Below are 21,787 nucleotides of genomic sequence, written 5' to 3' on the forward strand. Positions count from 1 at the left end.
TGCACACGGACACCAGACTCTACAGAATAAGAGTCGTGTTAATTTATAGCGACAAAAAATTAGAAGTCTGGTAATATTTTTTTCAACTGACAAATGTTATTAAAAGGCACAAACGAATTATGTGTCACAGAGACCTCAGAAAGATTTGTAAAATGACGCCACCAAGCCGAGTTTCCCTCTCACTTTTCTTTTTTTCCGGCTTACGTGTCACATGATGGTCGTATCCCAGAATCCCTCAGTCAAGATGGTAGCTTCCTGGAGCTGAAGGCGCACATGTTTGTACGGTATACGACTGAATAAATAGTTTTTCGCAAGATCTCTTGCTTAGTTTACCACCATCATCTCCTAAAGTAGCTTTTTTTTTAAAAAAAAAATTCGTATACATGAAGACCAAATCGTCAGCTCATAAGACTGAGAACACGCATCGGGTGAGATACGAGTGCCAGATCAATTTCATATTTGATTTACCGCAAAGGATAATTAATACATGCGTTGCTGTTAATTTAATCCTGGATACGTCATTGATTTTAATAGAACTTAGATCTGAAATTGTGACATCTATTTTCATATTAACATTAGGAAATTAATAGATATTTTCACTGGTGCTAAATACTAGTTAGATCATTAGTTTGCGAATGAAAATAATTCTAGTTGCCTATCCAGTAACATGTACATTATAATAATATTTAGTGTCATCTACAAGTAAGTGAATTGAGCAAATTCGTCCAGACAGAACAATTTACAGTACTAGATTGGGAAGGCTCCTGTTTGGGGATTGGAGCAAGTTTTTCAGCCAACCTTGTCATTATCTTTGGCTTATAGTATTCTATTACTATTATTATCTGGAATGTGGAACATGTGGTTAAGTGCAAAAAAGGACTAATTCACATTCTTATATGTGTTAGTATCAGAAGATTATAGTATATGTATAGGACATGTGTTTTCATAAGCACCATGCCATTATAGGACAATTTTTTAAAAGATGTAGTGGCATCAGATTTGATACAAATGGCAAAGTATTCTTTTACAGTGTAATTTCATGAATGTTACTGATATTCAGCCAGAGTATCTTCTGTGTTGTTGTTTTTGTAGTTTCTCACTTTTTCGGAACGTTTAAGCAATGTAAACATTGACATTATACACCGCATTGATAGAACAGGAAGCTATGCTGAGGTAAGACCAACAGTCTTGAAGTCATATTGTCTTTGTGAGAATATTGCCATATATCATATTTTTTAGTGATAGGAACAGTTATCTGTCTTTTGTTTACTTGCTGATATCATTGTCCTCCCTCTCTGTCCCTCCCTCCCAGTGTGGTAACAAGATTACTGTTCCTTTGTGGTACATTCTTATATTATTCCCATAATGCAATTAGCTGCCTTGTGTGCCACTGTTGATGGAAAGTTTGAGGTATACATTTTTTTTAATCCCATTTTTATCCCACCCTTCTCCGAAGACTCAGGGCGGCTTACGATCTAAGAAGCACAAATCAATGTGCTTAGCAATAGCCTTCATTCTATGTATATGCCTGCTTATTAGGTCTTTCGCCCCCCACCCCAGCGGCATTTTACAAAGTCAGCTTATTGCCCCCAACAATCTGGGTCCTCATTTTACCTTTACATTAAATAAGTTCTGTAGCTCCACTGTACAGATGGCGAACTATGACAAAAAGACATATGGGCCTCATTGTACCACATCTCAAATTACAAATAATGTGGGTGTCTGCAAATAAATAAATCCTTTTGGTGACTGAGGGGGCAATTAATCCACCACAAATACCCTTTTATTTGGACACATGTACATCAACTTCCATGCTGAAATTATGGCAGCATGGAAGAGTTGTTGTTATAGCTATCTACCTTGAACTGAGAAAATTTATTGAATGGTTTCTCTTTATTTACTCTTAAATGCTATGATAAATAGTATTGTTTTCAATTTAATAGTAATTATAATATAGATGCAGACCCTATTTTAGGCAGATCTACAATATGTCAAAGTCAGCTTTTGAATATGATTGTTTAGTTATAAAAAGAACAAAACAAATTTTAAAAAAAATCAAGGAAAATTTATATACATATCCCATTAACTTATATAATGCTGACATGGTTAGGACTTCATGTAGTATAACAAAAGATCTATTAATTTTAGTGAAAGTGTACATTAACTGTAGAAAGTCTCTTAATGTTCCTATTTTTTCTATTCCTTTCTTTTTCTTTTTTGGTAGTAAAACAGTGAAAACAAGCTATAGAAAAATTAATATTTTACTATAACAAAAATTGGCACTTGGCTTCCTACTGTCAAATTATTACTATTGTATTATAAGATATTGCCATAGTAGTTGATTTATTAGGATTTTCAGTTCTTTTTGAAATTGTCTGGCAAATCGTTTCAAATTATGTATGCAATACAATAACTACTGGAATATTGATCTACGACAGAAAAGATTGTGTCCCTTATTCTTTGGAAAATTATATATATGTTCACTGATTAATGTATACGCTTGATTTTGGTAGGAGGTTGAGACCTATTTTCATGAAGGACTTGAGAAATGGAGAGAGCTGAATCTGACACGGCATTTTGGTATAATCTTTTTTTTTCCCCAAAAAAAATATTTTGTATTGCATTTCACTTAGAAATCCAAGTACTTACAATAAGAAATTCAGAATTTCATAGTTGCTTTGTCCCTTTGTTTCTGCTACTTCCAGTTTCTAAACTAAATCTTCAGTTTTTTGTTAGCATCAAGTAAAAAATAGTTGTTTTCTGTGCCTCCTTCCCTCCATAAAAACAGTTGTCTTGCTAAGACAGCCAGGAATTTTCTGGAAGGATTATGTTTGGCTACATTTGTTTCCCAACAGGTGTCAAGTAATTTGTTGACATCAGATGTCATTTTCTACTTCATATCTCTTAAAATACCTGCAGTTTAATTTTGCAAGTCATTATCTACATCTCCTCTTAGATTGGATGGACAGTAATATACCAAAAGCACTATTACTTTGTTGGTTCCCTCACTTAATTTAACCCTAGAACTTGCTACCGTACAACATTGCTTAATTCATCCGTTTAGATTTTTAAGCAAGAGTGGATATTTTTAAAAAGCAATGCAACCTCCCTATTGCTTTTGTTCCTATTGAAGTCATTGCATTCAAATCTTGCATTCTGGTCATGGGATTAATTTCATCAGATTGTTGTATGTGTGAAAGATCAGATTTGTTTATACTAAATATTAGTGTAAAGATAATGAACTCCATTAATTTTGTGAGTCACTCATTTGTCATTGAGTTGTTTAACAGGCCCCACCTTCTTCCGTTTCTTTAGTGCATGTCAATCTGAGTTCTTGTTTCTTTTCTAATCTAATCTAATCTAATCTAATCTAATCTAATCAAATATATATATTTAAAAGAGAGAGAGAGAGAGACCATCAAGCCCTATGGCATGCTACCAAACAGGGGCTGAGAGGTGGTCCTCTCGCTCCCTATCCAAACCGACTGGGACCAACCTTGGAGAAAGTAGGTGAACCAGGTCAGAACTGAGCCACCCATCCCCAATTCCCTAAGTCAGCCCAAAAGGATACTGTGGTTGATGGTATCAAAAACCTCTGAGGATGGATGCATCACCTCCATCCCACTCCTACCAGAGATCATCTGTGAGTGTGACCATTGCAGTTTCAGTCTCATATCCAGACCTGGAATCTGATTGAAAAGAGTCCAAATAACCCTAACCCATTTTTCTTCTGGGATTCTCTGGTTCTGCAAAGCCACCACCTTCTCTTAAAAGGGGATGTGGAAGACTGGACAAAAATTGTACAGAATGGTAGAGTCTAGCAATAGCTTCTTGAGGAGGTGGCACACCAGTGCCTGTTTAAAAGGAGCCAGGAACACTCTTTCTAACAAGGATGAATCACAGTGGCCTGGAACCATCCTCTTGGGTGGCCTTAATCAGCCAGGAGTGGCATAGATCTAATGCACAGATGGTGGCATTCACATTCTATGTACCTGATGGTCAATTACAGTCTTTCTACAACAGTTATGATACCTTGATACTTAGTGTATCATAATATATCAGTGATATGTTCCCTCTGATTATAATGGCATGAACCCATTTCTCTGATGCCACCAAAAAAGTGTACTTCAGCGTTTTGGCAGAGTACATCTATGTCAGCCTTATTTCATTCTCATATATATTCTCAAATTTTACCTGGTGGTGTCTTTTCTAAAATAAGTTTTTATTTCCTTACATATGGAGGAGTTACTTTCTAGTGTTACTATTGGAAGTTTTCTAGGTATAAATTAATTGAATTTACTTTTTTCAGCTTTAAAAATATTACATCAGCATGATTGGATAATTGAGTTCATATAGCTTTTGATGTGTACAGTAAATGAATCATTCAGGATGGTCCCTAAAAACGTGCTGCTGTGTGATTCATTCACTGATGTAATATTTTTAGGGCTGAGAAAAGTCTTGCAAAAAATCTGTTTCTTTATCCTGATTTCATGTGTATGTGTTATAATTACCTATTTTTAATTTTTAAAATTGGAAGATTTCTGATACGTTCTGTATCAGAGTAAGATAAATGAAGAGGTTATGTTGTTAATTCTTATTGACTCATCCAGATGGAAACTTTTTAAAAATAAATAGAGACTGCAATCCTATATTTATTTTATGCATACATACATAAATTCTCAAATGCATATAAATAGAGAGCTTTAGTGTTTTCACTTAGCCCTGACAAAAAAGTACTATCTTTGAATTACGTATAACTGTTACTAATTACTTTATTGTTTTCTCTGTTTTTTTCCCCTAACATTTTTATATATTTTTTTCAAAATAGTGACATTCTACAGACAGGTAGTCAACAAATGCCAGTCTTTCAACCAGATAGTATACTATCAGAATGACATTGTAAAAAGCTTGAAAACCCACCTGCAAGTGAAAAACAGTCTTGCATTTCAACCCCTTTTGGAGTAAGTACATGTTGTCATCAGAAATACATTTTCTTCACAGACACAAGACAAGAATGTGGGTATTTTTATCTGTAAATAAAATATTTTCCCTGAAAATAAGATCCGGTCTTTTTTTTGCCTCGAAAAGGTGTTATTTGGGGGGGGTGGGTGTCTTTTCCACTCACTGAGCCTCGCCCAGCCAGCCCATTACTTCTGTGGCCAAAGGAACAGCTTCATTTTGCACCAGAGAATGGAGCTCCAGCCTGCATTTCGCAAAGGCCTTTCCAGAAGGCCACTGCAGCTGAGAAGTGAGGTATGGACTCATAGCTCGGTTCTCGGCTGTACAGGCCTTGCAGAAAGGCCTCTGTTTGCGAAATGCAGGCCCGAGGACACTGCAGAAGAAGTGGGCTGGCAAGAAGAGGCCTGGCTGCAAGGTAAGTGGGTGTAGGGCTCTTGGGGCAGCTCCACCCACCCCCACCCTAGCTTGATTTTTAGGTGTGTGCCTCGTCCCCAAACTAGGGCTTGTTTTGGGGGTAGGGCTTATATTAGGCCCACCTCCAAAAATCAAGCTAGGGCTTATTTTCAGGGTAGGTCTTACTTTTGGGGAAACACGGTAAGTGTCTTTAATATTTTTAATCCTAATGATTGTTTCTGTTGCTTTATTTACAACACTTTGACTGGGTTCACACGATGCATTAACCTATAATATGATCTCTACTTTTGGTTTAAAGTATGAGGTAAAATCAATTGCAGTGCAATGTGTGAAGCCAATCTGCATGAATCACATAATTCATATAGGTCATACATCACATTTTAATGTAGAATAGTCTTCTCCAGTTTGATGTTTTCCAACTGTATTGGATATCAGCAGATATACATTATTTATGGATGTTTATGACCAAATGATGATGGAAATTGATCCAACAGATCAAGAGGACAACAGATTGGAAAAAGTACTATACTGCAGATTAAATAGTTCATACATATAGATGATACAATAAACTAATAGTGGAACAATAATACTAATTATATCTGCTTCTCAAAACTGTTGTAGTTGATATTACCTGTAGCTGAAGAATGTTTCACATATAAGAATACATTATATAAATACATTGCACTCTGAGCACACTAGGGCAGCAAGATTTTTCAGAGCTATTTGTAACTACTATTGAATATGTATGTTTGTTACAGGCTGTGTTCACACGTTGAGCTATGTCATAATGTTATTTGTTTCATTCTGATTTAGTGCCCCATGCAACTTATTATAATTGAAAACCATAGTTTTTAGTCAAACATATTGTGTGAGCCTATCCAATTAAGGAATACTCAATTAAACAAAGTAGTTTAATACAATGTGCAAATCAAGTCATAATTCTGCTATATGTTTTTCAATCTAGTTTGGTGGTACAGCTGGCCCGAGATCTTCAGACAGATTTTTATCCACACTTTCAAGATTTTTTTCTCTGCATTACAAGTCTGTTAGATACTCAGGACACAGAGTTGTTAGAATGGGCCTTTACATCACTTTCATACCTTTACAAATATTTATGGAGACTGATGGTGAAGGACATGACCAACATTTATGGGTAAGCATTTTGATCAAAAATATTATAGAGGATTTTAGTATGCAAGTTTTATTAACTCCCATCATTTGAGTGCTAATCCTTAATTCATTTTACTGACCAGGCAAAATATATGCTATAAACCTAACCCTGGAAATATCAATAGTGATATATATGTTATATATTGTAACATTAATTTAATAAACTAGAACCCTAACTTCATAACTCAGTGTTCTAAAAGAAAATCTCAACTATAATGTATATCAGGGTCTATCACTAATCTTAAGCATGTGCCTAATTCTTATGATATTAATTTTAATCAAAGTCCTTAATGTGCTAGAACCTTTCACCATATCCAAAAACAAATACTTGTCTTAAAAATAACTCTGTAAGAATTATCTGTGCAATAACATTGATTAAACACACATGTCTCCTTCATGTTGTAAAACTCAAGATTGTAGACTAATGCTCCTCCTATTTTCTCCATAACAATAACCCTGGGAGATGCATTGTGTTGAGAAAGTGTCCAGCCCAAAGACATTCAGCCAGCTCTTCTGTCTCTGGGAGAATACATAGTCTCTTTTCCAGTCCAGTCCCCTAACTGCTATACCAAACTACCTTTCCATAAATCTAAATAAATATAAATCAGTGATTGGTACAAGCCATAAAAAACTCTCCTAATATTTATTAATTTTAAACAGAATCCACAATGGACCAGAACCCTATCCCAAGAGGAAAATCTTGTCACATAACTCATATAAATATTGTGTTGTAAACTACTAGGGAAACTTTCAAATGAAAACCTTTAGTATCTAATTTAGAAATATTCACATGTTCAGAATTATGATTTCAGACAAGCACAGAATGTGGTTCTGGTAAGGAATTTGGTGTCTATGAAAGATAATGGAAATATGTCTGCAGTCTTGGTACAATTATGTGCTGATAGCAAAATTTAACTATTCCTGACATGAAAACCCAATACTTCGGCATGACTATTTCAACCGTTTTAGACTTAAAGAAGCTTTAGACATTTATTTAGCGATCAATTGCTCCATTTGCCTTTATATAGATATATCTGAGTCTGCAAAATATTGCTGGAAGATTCAGTTGACCTGGCTAGTTTTCATTCTTTTTTTGGTACATGAAAATATTGTCTTTACAGATTGTACAGTACCCTTCTGGCTCATCGCAAACAGCACATCAGAAACTTTGCAGCAGAAAGCTTCACCTTCCTGATGAGGAAGGTAGGTGTTTGATGGACCGGGGGAGCGGTACTGGGAAGAATGAATGGGAAAGGTATAGTTTTCCTTGAGACAAGTTGGCCATTGTCTTTAAATCAATGCTGTTGCCAGAGATGCCTTTGGGACTGGCGGCTATTTTTGTTTCATGAAGAACATGTTTCATGAGTATATGCTATGAATGATAATCTCTTTCTTCTTAATAATACATGTTAGAAAATATAATTTCAAATCCTGTTTTGGTCAAGTATTCATTAGATAACTATGTAGTAATATCAGTTCTCATGTTACAATATGCAAGTCACAGTGTTATAAGAGTAGCTCTTCTCTCCCAATATAAATATATGTGATATAATACTTGGCAACCGCCCAGGCATTAATATATCCAATTTACACATGAGAATTGGGAGACGAAGATCTATATTGGAGCCAGGTATGTTCATGCCTGCAGTTTGATTTGAACCAAGGATTTTTAACTCTTGAATTAAGCTACTGCATGAGCTCCGAATTTTTCAGTTATCTACTATGAACTATTTAATGGGGGGAATTACAGGCATTGCTCTGTGTTAATTCAAGATCCTTGTCTCAGCTTAGTCATCCCACATAACTAATTTTGTTTCAGTTTGTGATGTGCAAGTTTGGCTTGCGCTTATACATCTGACCTTGATATCAAGAAGTAGGTATGATTGTTATCATTATAGTGATTGCAACTATAGTGCTCTTCAGGCAATGAATGACTGTAATACACAACAGAAAGAGGTGAGGAAGAGGGCAGGAAGGAAAACACAACATTTTTATGGTGTTGAATGTTTTTCCTGAAGAATACAGATGGGAATTTGGAAAATCTAATGACTATATAATCACTGTTCAAGTTTTTCTATGGTTTTCTACTATAAATAGCACACTAATTTAATTCTTGCTAAGATACTATTAAGCCTAAGAAAATTTTCAGCTGGTAACATTCATAAGGACCTTCTAATTTTCTACATATATTATTGAATAAACTAACTTACTAAAAACAAGAAATACATAACACAGAAGGCCGTACCTTTTACTGGGTAATCATACAACAACAACAACAACAACAATAATAGTATGACCAAAAAAAGAGTGTGACATCAGGTTTGTTGTGGCAGGATTCTGAGGAAGTGATTAGGCAATCAAGAATCCAGAAACTTGTGATATGTCAATTTTTATGGCTGTAAAGCTAAGAAGCTATAACAGAATTTCAGTGACCTATACAGCTTTGTATCAGATACAAGGTTTATTTATACAATCAGTGTTCAATTTTTTATGCCTCCTTGTTTTCTGATGACAATATGTAAAGAGCCAGAAGTAATTATTTTTTTGCAGGAGATAAGTTTTATTTGTCCTTGTTCTAGTAACGGCCTATTACTACTATTATGTTCATATTTTGTTCCTGTAAGCGATTGTGGATTCTTTTTCTACTCAAATGTTTTAATTATTTGATAAAGTGCTGTTAATGTGATTTGAAGTTGACTGGCCAAATCAACAGACTTTCCCACTAGCATATTTCTGCAGCATTATTATCATGAGTGCTTAGAACAAGGGTAGCTTTATTTAAAATCTTGCTCAACAGCTGGTCACCTTTTTTTCTCTTCCCATCAGGGACCACATTGTAAGGAAAACATACGAATTACTTGCTCAGTTTGATCGACTTGATAGGCTTTTGAAATCCCAAATTTGTCTGTATTCCTGAGAGAAAGAATGATACCTAATCAAACAACTAATGAAATATTTTTCATTATGAAATGAAAACAATTTATGGGAAATAAAACATTTATTATATTAATTTGTTAATGACATAAACCGACTCATGGTAGTTTAAAGCGTAAATAAAATAAAATAACAGTAAAATTCAGTTAAAATATAAAATTAATAAAATAGCAAGCAATAATATTAATAGAACAGTAAAATGATAGTAAAAATAAACACACTGTCAGGCAGCCAATTATAATTTGAGGTCTTTCTATAATAATACTAATAGGCTATTGTGTTCACCCACCTACTTTTTCCAATTAAATTTATGTAAATTGGAATAGTAATACAGTATTGAGAGTTTCAAATGGAGAAGTAAGAGGATCACTGGGAATTAACTGAATTTTGAATGTAATAGTAGAACACTATAGTTTCATTCTTCAATTTTGTCTCACAGATTTCTGACAAAAATGCCCTTTTAAACCTTATGTTCCTTGATCTGGGAGAGCATCCAGAGAAAGTGGAAGGTGTGGGACAACTAATATTTGAGATGTGCAAAGGGGTTAGAAACATGTTCCATTCCTGTGCAGAAAAGGTAAATAATTCTTGGTGCATGAAACAAATATAATTTATAGAGGATCTATAATCATGATCACATTGTGCCTGGCTATATAAGCTGAGGGCATATACTGGTCCAGTATTTGATTTTTTTAAACATAAATGATATAAACGGTTGGATGGTCCCCAACCCCCGGTCCATGGACTGGCACCAGGCCGCAGCTTGTCAGAAACCAGGCCATGCAAAGAAGCGAAGCCCCATTCATGGGATGCAGGCAGCACATGAAACCATGCCCCCTCCGGTCCTCAGAAAAACCTCTTCCCACAGAACCAGTCTCTGGTGCCTAAAAAGTTGGGGGCCTCTGACCTAGACATTGGTATTTGAACATAGATCTTTTTAATATTTGTATTTTATTGTGTTTTACTAATTAGGTGAAATGTTAATATATAACGCTATTCCATGTATGATATACCATATGCTAAATAATATATAGAGGATCTGATTTGCTATATTTAGGTTGGTTTAGATTCAGATCCTTTACAGTTTAATCACTATTTAAGAATGTTTTTGCTTACTACTTGGTCAGTGGGTAGACACTTTCAGTGTGAATGGTGGAATTCAATTTTGGAAGGACTTAAAAATACATATTTTAGTAATACATGTATCCATCAGAAGTTAACATATCTGATTTATATTTTTAAAGGACAAAATCATTTTACCATAAGGGGTCCTTGATGCTGTTTGCTTAATTATTAGTGTAACCAAAGTAACACTAGTGCACTAATGATATGATCAAGTTTGGGTAATGAAATGTCTGTAAGAAAACAACCAATTTCAGAGAGAACCAAGGACCCCTCATTTCAAGCCTGAGCTACAAATATTCTCTTTATTGATGCCACATGACCATAATCTGGTCATATGACAACATATTTCAGCAGTGTTCTTAGGTGAGTGTGATAGATTGCTCATCTCTCCCAATTCTAAAGGAAACTTTTTAGACATTTGATCCAATATTTAATTGTTACCCTTTGATTAGTTGAAATATTGAATTGGACAATATTAGAAATCATGGCTATGGAAGGAATAATTATATCTCTAACTTTTTGATTTCTGATTGCTGTATTCTGTATTGATCAATTCACATAGAATAACAAATTACTGTAGAAGTTATTGACAATAACTGTTTAAAAGCTTTATTTAGAAAATAGCCCTCATATACACCTGCTGCCGGCATCAACCTCCCTTCGCCCTGTGCGTTCCCACAGAGAGGGCCTCCTCAGGGTGCCACCGATCAGAGAATGTCGATTGGTGGCCCCCAGGGGGAGGTCCTTCTCTGTGGGCGCCCCGGAGCTATGGAATCAGTTACCGGTTGAGCTCCGGATGGTGCCCGATCTTCGCTCCTTTCGCCGCGATCTAAAAACATTCTTATTCGAACAAGCCGGCCTGGCCTGATGGGGGATTGGTGGGGTTTTTTACTGTTGTTTTATTGGGGTTTTAATATTGTATTGACTGTTTTTAGTGGGCATGTATTTAATCCTTTTTTAATTTTTGTAATTCTGTATTTTTATTCTTGCCCTGTTCACCGCCCTGAGTCCTTCGGGAGAAGGGCGGTATAGAAATATTATTAAATAAATAAATAAAAATATATCTGGGATTCTTTCTACAGGCCATACTGTTAATTTTGAAGAAGATGGGACCAGTTACAGAAACAGAGGTTATACTCCCCTGGGTTTCCATTGGAGAAGTTTGTAAACATATGGCACAGTCAGCTGCTAGATTCATCTATAGGGAACATTTTGATATCTTTTTCAAATGTTTGCAGGTGAGTTGAAGATAATTGAAATACAAAGAGAAGTCCCAACTCTCAGTTTAATATTAGTGATAAGATTACATAATGAAAAACTGAGGAAAAGTATTTTATGTTGAGGTATATTATTTTATATTCCAGCAAACAGTGGAATATTCTATATAAGCCATCCCAAAATGGTTGTTCTGCCTGTGGCATATGAAAGTAGTTGTTACAATTATTGCAGACTTATGCTTAGGGAAAACAATTCTGAAAGCTAAACTGATGAAAAAATACAGTAGATGTACAGGGAGTCCTCGACTTACAACAGTTCATTTAGTGACTATTCAAATTACAGTGGCACTGAAAAAAGTGACCCTTTTTCACACTTAAAACCATTGTAGCATCCCCATGGTCATGTGATCAAAATTAAGATATTTGAAACTGGTTCGTATTTATGACAGTTGCAGTGTCCCAGGGTCATGTGATCACCTTTTGCAACCTTGAGACAATGGGGAAGCCAGATTCACTTAACAACCATGTTACTAACTTAACACCTGCAGTGATTCGTTTAATAACTGGCAAGAAAGGTCATAAAATGGGGCAAAACTCAACAAATGTTTACTTAACACCATAAATTTTGAGCTCAATTGTGGTTGAGGACTACCTGTAGTCACAAATAACCATGTTGAAATATACTGTTTACAAACTCATCTAAAAGTTGTGTGAGAATAATGTTTTGTCCAAGATTGCTTTCACAGCAGCCTGATTTAGGTGTTATAAAGCAGTGCTATGGGAGTAGCAGGGAAGAGTCTGTACTATCTATAAATGTTGCTTTGATGACATCCATGAAGAGCCAGACTCCATAAGTATATTGTCATTAACCTTTTTGAGAGACACATATTACAGCTTCTGTATGAGTTGAAATCTTTATAGTTTAGCTTTGGGGGTCATGCGGAAGAGCCCTAGAGGTAAACAAAATTATTGTACTCACAGAGACTGGTTCTTTAATGGTATCAAATCATCATCATCATAATATAATAATAATAATGCCTGTGTGGAAATGAATGGCTGCCCACAGCTATAGTTATCTCTGAAATAAGGAAGAAGACAAAACCAGAAAAGTTATAAACACTAAATATCATTGATCTTAATGAATCTTCTGTGTTATTTTTATTAATCTAAACTTTGAATATATTTTTTCAAAAAAAATCAGGAATCAGTGTTTACATTGCAAGAAAAGGTAACCAAAGAAAACTTTTGTGAAGCTTCTGAACAAATGGAAAGATTATTGCAAGTCTATTTAATCATAGTAGATTATGCACATGGCTCAAAAATTTCACAGCCTGAAGAAGTTTGTAAGGTAAGGTCAACTTATTTCTATTTTTTCTCTTTGTAATATATTTTATTGATTTTTTAAAAAAAAACATAAATTAATAATTGATGAACAGTGTGTTGTCTGGGTTACATTTGTAAAACAATCATTAACAATTGATTTCTATAATCCATAATCCACATAATGATTTTAGTTGATTTCCTCTTTTCTCAAAGTATCCTCTTTTGCAAACATTGAGTTAATACAATTCTTATTGTTTTAATAGATAACAATTAAATATATAGTTTTTCCCAATATTCCTAAAAATAATATAATATTTCTTTTCTATCCAATCATTCTGGTTGCCTTATCATAGATCCTGTTACAGTCCTTATTTAAATTTCTTTCTCCCGCAAAATTCTAGGTATTCTTACTGGTTAAGATTTTCTCAAAAAATAATTACATTTAAAAATTTAATTCTATTTTTCCATATAAACCATCTCACATTTTCACATTTCTTAAGGAATTGATAAAACTGAAAAAAGAAAGGAGAGCAAGAGTAAAGAAACATAAAAAAAAATACCGTATATACTTGAGTATAAGCCGACTCGAGTATAAGCCGAGACCCCCAATTTCACCCCCAAAAACTGGAAAAAGTTATTGACTCGAGTATAAGCCGATCCGCCGTTCTGCAACCCTCTGCCGCCAGCAGAGGCTCGATCCGCCATTTTGCAAGCCTGAATACACAGGAATACCCTGTGTGGCCGCGGCTCTCGGGGAAGCCCTGGCTGTCCGCTTCCTCGCTCCACGCTGCCATTCGGGGCCGGCGCGTTCCCCGGGCAAATCGCGGCGCCCAGCAGGCGAGGAAACACGCCCGCTCCAGTCGCCCCCCCTTCCCTCAGGAGATGCGAAGCAAGTGACCGCCCGGAGCTTACCGAGGACTTGCGCGCGGCCGAGGCTTCGGTGCTTCCAGGATCACGCGCACCTCCCCAAACCTCCCCAAACGTCGGCAGGTCTCCGTTCCTCCTGCCGACGTTTGGGGAGGTTTGGGCGCCTCCCCAAACCTCGGCAGGTCTCCGTTCCTCCGCGCAGACCTGCCGACCTTTGGGGAGGTTTGGGCGCCTCCCCAAACCTCGGCAGGTCTCCGTTCCTCCGCGCAGACCTGCCGACCTTTGGGGAGGTTTGGGCACCTCCCCAAACCTCGGCAGGTCTCCGTTCCTCCTGCCGACCTTTGGGGAGGTTTGGGCGCCTCCCCAAACCTCCCCAAACCTCGGCAGGTCTCCGTTCCTCCGCGCAGACCTGCCGACCTTTGGGGAGGTTTGGGCGCCTCCCCAAACCTCCCCAAACCTCGGCAGGTCTCCGTTCCTCCTGCCGACCTTTGGGGAGGTTTGGGCGCCTCCCCAAACCTCGGCAGGTCTCCGTTCCTCCTGCCGACCTTTGGGGAGGTTTGGGCGCCTCCCCAAACCTCCCCAAACCTCGGCAGGTCTCCGTTCCTCCTGCCGACCTTTGGGGAGGTTTGGGCGCCTCCCCAAACCTCCCCAAACCTCGGCAGGTCTCCGTTCCTCCGCACAGACCTGCCGACCTTTGGGGAGGTTTGGGCGCCTCCCCAAACCTCCCCAAACCTCGGCAGTACTCCGTTCCTCCTGCCGACCTTTGGGGAGGTTTGGGCGCCTCCCCAAACCTCCCCAAACCTCGGCAGGTCTCCGTTCCTCCGCGCAGACCTGCCGAGGTTTGGGGAGGTTTGGGCGCCTCCCCAAACCTCCCCAAACCTCGGCAGGTCTCCGTTCCTCCTGCCGACCTTTGGGGAGGTTTGGGCGCCTCCCCAAACCTCCCCAAACGTCGGCAGGTCTGCGCGGAGGAACGGAGACCTGCCGAGGTTTGGGGAGGTTTGGGGAGGCGCCCAAACCTCCCCAAAGATCGGCAGGAGGAACAGAGACCTGGGGAGGTTTGGGGAGGCGCCCAAACCTCCCCAAACCTCGGCAGGTCTGCGCGGAGGAACGGAGACCTGCCGAGGTTTGGGGAGGTTTGGGGAGGCGCCCAAACCTCCCCAAACCTCGGCAGGAGGAACGGAGACCTGCCGAGGTTTGGGGAGGTGCCCAAACCTCCCCAAACCTCGGCAGGTCTGCGCGGAGGAACGGAGACCTGCCGAGGTTTGGGTAGGTTTGGGGAGGCGCCCAAACCTCCCCAAAGATCGGCAGGAGGAACGGAGACCTGGGGAGGTTTGGGGAGGCGCCCAAACCTCCCCAAAGGTCGGCAGGTCTGCGCGGAGGAACGGAGACCTGCCGAGGTTTGGGGAGGTTTGGGGAGGCGCCCAAACCTCCCCAAACCTCGGCAGGAGGAACGGAGACCTGCCGAGGTTTGGGGAGGTTTGGGGAGGCGCCCAAACCTCCCCAAAGGTCGGCAGGAGGAACGGAGACCTGCCGAGGTTTGGGGAGGTTTGGGGAGGCGCCCAAACCTCCCCAAAGGTCGGCAGGAGGAACGGAGACCTGCCGAGGTTTGGGGAGGTTTGGGGAGGCGCCCAAACCTCCCCAAAGGTCGGCAGGAGGAACGGAGACCTGCCGAGGTTTGGGGAGGTTTGGGGAGGCGGCCAAACCTCCCCAAACCTCGGCAGGTCTGCGCGGAGGAACGGAGACCTGCCGAGGTTTGGGGAGGTTTGGGGAGGCGCCCAAACCTCCCCAAAGGTCGGCAGGTCTGCGCGGAGGAACGGAGACCTGCCGAGGTTTGGGGAGGTTTGGGGAGGCGCCCAAACCTCCCCAAAGGTCGGCAGGAGGAACGGAGACCTGCCGAGGTTTGGGGAGGTTTGGGGAGGCGCCCAAACCTCCCCAAAGGTCGGCAGGAGGAACGGAGACCTGCCGAGGTTTGGGGAGGTTTGGGGAGGCGGCCAAACCTCCCCAAACGTCGGCAGGTCTGCGCGGAGGAACGGAGACCTGCCGAGGTTTGGGGAGGTTTGGGGAGGCGCCCAAACCTCCCCAAAGGTCGGCAGGAGGAACGGAGACCTGCCGAGGTTTGGGGAGGTTTGGGGAGGCGCCCAAACCTCCCCAAAGGTCGGCAGGAGGAACGGAGACCTGCCGAGGTTTGGGGAGGTTTGGGGAGGTGCCCAAACCTCCCCAAAGGTCGGCAGGAGGAACGGAGACCTGCCGAGGTTTGGGGAGGCGCCCAAACCTCCCCAAAGGTCGGCAGGAGGAATGGAGACCTGCCGAGGTTTGGGGAGGTTTGGGGAGGCGCCCAAACCTCCCCAAAGGTCGGCAGGAGGAACGGAGACCTGCCGAGGTTTGGGGAGGCGCCCAAACCTCCCCAAACGTCGGCAGGTCTGCGCGGAGGAACGGAGACCTGCCGAGGTTTGGGGAGGTTTGGGGAGGCGCCCAAACCTCCCCAAACGTCGGCAGGTCTGCGCGGAGGAAAGGAGACCTGCCGAGGTTTGGGGAGGCGCCCAAACCTCCCCAAACGTCGGCAGGTCTCCGTTCCTCCGCGCCCTGCCTGCCTGCTTCTTTCCGCTGCGGAAAGAAGCAGGCAGGCAAGGCGCGGAGGTCCGGAGACCTGCCGACGTTTGGGGAGGTTTGGGGAGGTGCGCGCGCACCTCCCCAAACCTCCCCAAACTTCGGCAGGTCTCTGGATGGTGGTGGCTTGGGAGAGGTGCGCGCGATCCCGGAAGCACCAAAGCCTCGGCCGCGCACAAGTCCTCGGTAAGTTTTTTTGTTGACTGGAGTATAAGCCGAAGTGGAATTTTTCAGCCCAAAAAGTGGGCTGAAAAATTCGGCTTATACTCAAGTATATACGGTAACATACTACTTAAAATATATACCCTCCTAAGCTAATATATACTTATTTCCTACATTTCTTATTCTTTTTAACCACAATTAAAAACATGTTTAGTCTTTAAACATTCCATTTAATACATCGTCATCTAGTAATTTAACCCTTTTTCAAAACATTTTTATTCATTATAATTTTCTTAAATTCAATCACATTTAAGTATCTAAAACATTTCCTTTATCTAAATCATTTCAACTTTTTTATATTACCCATATCAAGAAAGAAAACAAAAAAGGGAAAAAGCATACTATATTATTTAGGGAATTTATCCCTGTTAGAATGACATATATATTACAAAACTATTCTATTACTTTAGCCGTATTCAAACAAATGTTTCTTTTTTAAGTATTCTCTCTGGTAAGTCCCATCATCTATTTTCTTGGTTGCCACTTTAGTCTTTTTTCTTTGCCCAGTATCTTTCTTAATCAATGTATTTTGCTGAATCAAAAAGTTTTTCCGTGTGTTCGTAAATCTTGCTGTCAATATAAAGAGTAAATCAGGTGAGGTGTCTTTGTATGGGGCTTCTGCCTTTCCATGTTTGTTGAAAATCTTTTTCTTTTTCTTTCTCTGTGCTTCTCTTATCATTTCCTTTTTCTCCGATGTTCCCGACATCTCTACACTCCATTTTATCCAATCTGGTTTTTTTTGCCCTCAGATTTATTTTGTAGTCTTAAGGGACAGTTGTTTTTTCCAATTCTTGTAAAAAAATTTCCGCTACGGTTATATCATGTTTCCTTGTTTTGTTAAGTTCCATCTCTATTCTCAATTCCATATCCATCTATCTGTTTTATCTGCTTCTTCTCTGTTGGATTTGGATTTCTTTGTGGTTTAAAGTCGTTGTTTGAATTAGTTGCAGTATACTATATATCTTCTCCTGTGAAGTATTTATTTTTTCTTGATATGTTCTCTGATCCATGATGGCCAAGAATTTGAGTTTTCGTCTTCCTTTCTTTTCTCTGCAAATAGCTTTAGAGTCCCAATTAAATAGATATTTATAATCCAAATAGTTCAAAAAAGATTTTTTTTTCCTGAAATTTATAATTCTCTCTTTGTCTACAGCTCAGATTACTGATATTTTTTGTCACAGCAGTTCTTTGTTGTTAAAAATTTGAAGGTCACAATCACAGATTATCTTTTCCCAGGTTGCCAAGTCTTATATTAAAATCATAGCTGTCATAGTCTTCATCCACCACTAGGTGTCAGCAACTATTTGTTTTTCAATTTCCAAAATAAACAATTAACGTTAAAATGAGATTCTTAACCATTCAAACACTGTTGGATTTATCCAGATTTAAGTTTTAAATTTCAGGTTTTATATTTATTTTACTTCCATATATTTTGCTGCTTCCGTTAGTATAAGGGTGGGGCAGAAATCCCCCTCCTTCCCTTTCGGAGGTATTTTGCTTCTTCAGGATCTTTTTCAGGAAATTATATGTAGAATAGAAAAGAGAAGAACGAATTCCTCACCCAGTTTCAAGCACTCTGTTCACAGTTGTGCTGGTTAGTGCTTTTGGACTTTGGTTGCTAGTAGCTTGGGCAGGTTGATGCAATACAGCCAGCCTTTCTCCTGTCGGGTTAGAAGGCTTTCCCCAAGTCGAACAGAACAGCCGTTGCTGTTCCAGAATTGTTGGAGCACCCTTCTTTCTTCGTTGCCTCTTCGGGGTGACTTAGATCCATTTAGGGTCCACAGGCAGGGCAAAATTAGCAGCGGGGATGGGGAGAATCCGCAAGCCCATGACTGGTCGCTACCACGCAAAACCAGAAGTCCTCAATTTTTTTAATTGGGGCAGATCATGTGGGTTTGTTATGAGGAAAGCTTCTTTAACCTGATGCCCTTGGGGTCATTTCTAAACTGAAATGACAATCCTGGGAATACTAGTTATTGCAGTCTGAATATATTTGACCAGTGCCAGGTTGGGAAAGGCAGGGAAGCAGCATGACTTAATTGTTTATAGGTTGTGTTAAAGGAGTATATGTAATGGTGTGTGAAAATATTCTGAAGAATCAGTCTTAGTAATCTTTTTATACAATCTGAAAAAGACTCTGTAGCCCTAGATAAATTCTCTTTTATGAATGAAAGCAAATATATGCGTCCCAGGATAATGTTGCAGGATTTAATCCCTGTTCCGTCACCAGGACCAGAGGTTTAGTCTTCTGAGCTTTTGGACTCGTGCTAGAGCCCGTTCTTAGGGAACATAATCTTTGCCAGAATGTGTGATTCTCTTTTACACCTTATTGACTCATATTATACTGTTGCACAATATTGGCAATATTGCTCCAGAAGGAAGAAGCAGCTGAGAGGAACATGGCAATAGAATGATTGAGAGATAGGCACAGTTTACAGTATGATAGAACACTGAATAAGGTGTCAGATAAGACAACATTTTCAGGTAAACAAATAACAAAAAATGTTTTAGACTTCATGGTTTCAGAAATAAATGTTAAAAGACCCACATTTTTGAAAGAAATCAAAGTAACATTTTAATTCTCACTAAAATTAGTTACAATATAATACTAGAATGAATTTCCATTAGAAGAAAAGATTTGATTGAAAGAAATGAAGGCAATGTGCCATACTATCATGTTTCTAAACCTTATTGGATTATCCTATCTGCAATTGGATTATCTTTTTTAACTTGACATTCTTTTTTAGCCTCCATTTTCAGCCCACCTGCTGAAAACTTTCTGAGAAAAAGTGTTTTATAGACACCTTTTGGTATAAAGGAATGTTACAATATTTTGATTACATTTTCACATTTTGAAGATTCTTTCTGTGTACTGCTGTATATGTGAAATAATGAGGGAAACAATATTTTTATATATTTTATTTTGCCTGAATGTCTTCAAATTTTGAAAACCATTATTCATTCTTTTATTCCAGACATTAATAAAAATAATAGATACATCTGATCTCACAGTGCCTTGTTGTGATTCCCTGCTTAAAGTTATTTCTGTTTTGCTTCTTCATGAGAATGTCTTATTGTCTGAGTCTTTGGTGAAAGAAACTGTTGAAAAGGTAATAAGGCACTAAGTTAAATTAAAATGTGTACTTTGGTAAAAGATCTAATGAACATTTGCCCATTATAATGTTTGCTTTGTATTTTTCTGGAATAGATCTAAATATTTCTGATAACAAATGTATGTAGGTGGGCATAAATGACAACTCTGATTTATCAACAGTGATGTAAATGAACTATATGTGAATTGACACGGGGGGAAAATGCATGATATGTGTTACTTTAAGGAATTTGAGTTTTATGGCACCTTAAGGATTAAGAAATTTATTATAATTGTTCATGGATCATGGTCCACTTTTTCAAACGTAAAGTGCATCACCCACAACAGGAAAGTTATTGTATAGACCAACCATTTGTTAACCATAACCAACTTACTTTGACTGAACAAGCTGCCCAAATATATATGGGAAAAAATAAATGGGTACAAAACTGAAATGTCAATGACAAAAAACTCATTGGAAAATGGAACAAGAGGACAGTAACAGTTCTGCTTTTCAGTCCATGAATTTTTCCTGCAAAATGTTTTTTATTTCAATACTTCGTATTTATAGGAGGTTGCATTTTAAATAAAAGACCACAGTCAATATGGAAGAAATGAAATGCATAAAAGCATTTAAACAACAGCAAAAGATAGTGTCATTTCAAGGTGCAGTAGAGGAAAGATTGGGGTAAATAAAATATTAGGTTTGATAACAATTGGAAGCTTTTTGCCAAGGGTATGGCCAAATGCTAAATCTATAGTTCATGGCTTAAGATAATTATTCCCCTAAATGTTTTTATTTTTTTATTTGAAATTTGTAGGTTTTTAAGGTTTACTTAGCTAAATGTTTTAGTTTTCACCCTTGAATTGGGGTTCTCGATCAACAGTGCCTGAATATGTAAAGGGAGGGTAAGAGTTGAAGACAGCATAGTTTTTGCACGTCGACATGTAAGATTTGTTTCAGACATTTCTTAGTGTGATCTGTGATGATGCTTGTGTATATGAACATAGTTAATTCTGGAAAGATGCCACTCAGGAATCGGTGTTAACTTTTGTGACATGATTATCTTTAGGCAAATTGTGCAGAATCAGTTTGAAAAGTTTGAGAATCCTTTGGAAAAGTCATTGAATCTGGACCCACTCTTTTCTTTTTAATAGGTCTTCAGAGGTGGATTTGAATGGCATTCTGTTTTGAATTTTTCTAAAGCGATGTTTCTGATGAAACAATTTGAAAAGGTAGGCAACCCTTTCAGCATTTTTCACCTCTGGGGAAGCAATACAAGCATCTCTGTATGTTATTGAGTTTCAGTCCAAACAGTCATCTCCAACAATGTCAAATGCAGAGAGTTCTAATTCAATTATTCCCATCCATGCTTTAATTAATGTAGGGATTATGTGGAAAGAACTTCAAGAAATGTCTATAGTGTTTATAGTCTGCAAAATCCAACTGCCATTGGCTAAAAGGATCCAGTGCCTAGAGCTGTATTTATTTGTTCTGAGATAGCTTTACAGTTATTCTATTCTTTGAGTTTCAGGAAATAATAAAAGTAAAATAATTCATTTATGCCAGATCCAAAATCTGAAAAGAATATCCTGGGTATGAAAAGTGCATAGCAACAACTATTAAAAGCTGCTAGATTCTTGAAAATCTTGTTTAGAGATAATGCATGAACTTAACTAACCTTAGCATGTTTTGTTTTATGCAGCATATGTAAACATTCACAGAAGTGAGTAATAAGAGCACTTCAGGTTTATACTGTTGCAGAATCAAGAGACTCAGACCCCGGAATCAAAAGAAGTTTGTTTTATTTTGCGCAAAAGGTTCAGAGCAAAAAGCAATATCAATGTCTGAACACGT

The 21,787-nt window shown here is 38.7% G+C and overlaps 1 protein-coding gene across 3 annotated transcripts in view; it reads left to right on the plus strand.

Moving 5' to 3' along the window:
- The first annotated feature begins 246 nt into the window (after positions 1-246).
- The window catches only part of UTP20 (UTP20 small subunit processome component), an 88,834-nt gene continuing 67,293 nt past the window's right edge, over positions 247-21,787 (plus strand). For 2 of the 3 annotated variants that reach the window (XM_081331571.1, XM_081331572.1), the window contains exons 1-11: positions 247-428; positions 1,093-1,173; positions 2,514-2,580; positions 4,829-4,961; positions 6,338-6,526; positions 7,665-7,746; positions 9,917-10,054; positions 11,685-11,840; positions 13,021-13,167; positions 19,814-19,948; positions 21,088-21,165. In XM_081331571.1, the coding sequence (XP_081187697.1) occupies positions 384-428; positions 1,093-1,173; positions 2,514-2,580; positions 4,829-4,961; positions 6,338-6,526; positions 7,665-7,746; positions 9,917-10,054; positions 11,685-11,840; positions 13,021-13,167; positions 19,814-19,948; positions 21,088-21,165 (1,251 nt within the window). In that variant the 5' untranslated portion in view covers positions 247-383. The remainder of the gene's footprint in view (positions 429-1,092; positions 1,174-2,513; positions 2,581-4,828; positions 4,962-6,337; positions 6,527-7,664; positions 7,747-9,916; positions 10,055-11,684; positions 11,841-13,020; positions 13,168-19,813; positions 19,949-21,087; positions 21,166-21,787) is intronic. The other variant, XM_081331573.1, reaches the window with a different exon arrangement.

The sequence above is a fragment of the Vipera berus genome, assembly GCF_964194415.1.
Source record: "Vipera berus genome assembly, chromosome: 6".
NCBI lineage: Eukaryota > Metazoa > Chordata > Lepidosauria > Squamata > Viperidae > Vipera > Vipera berus.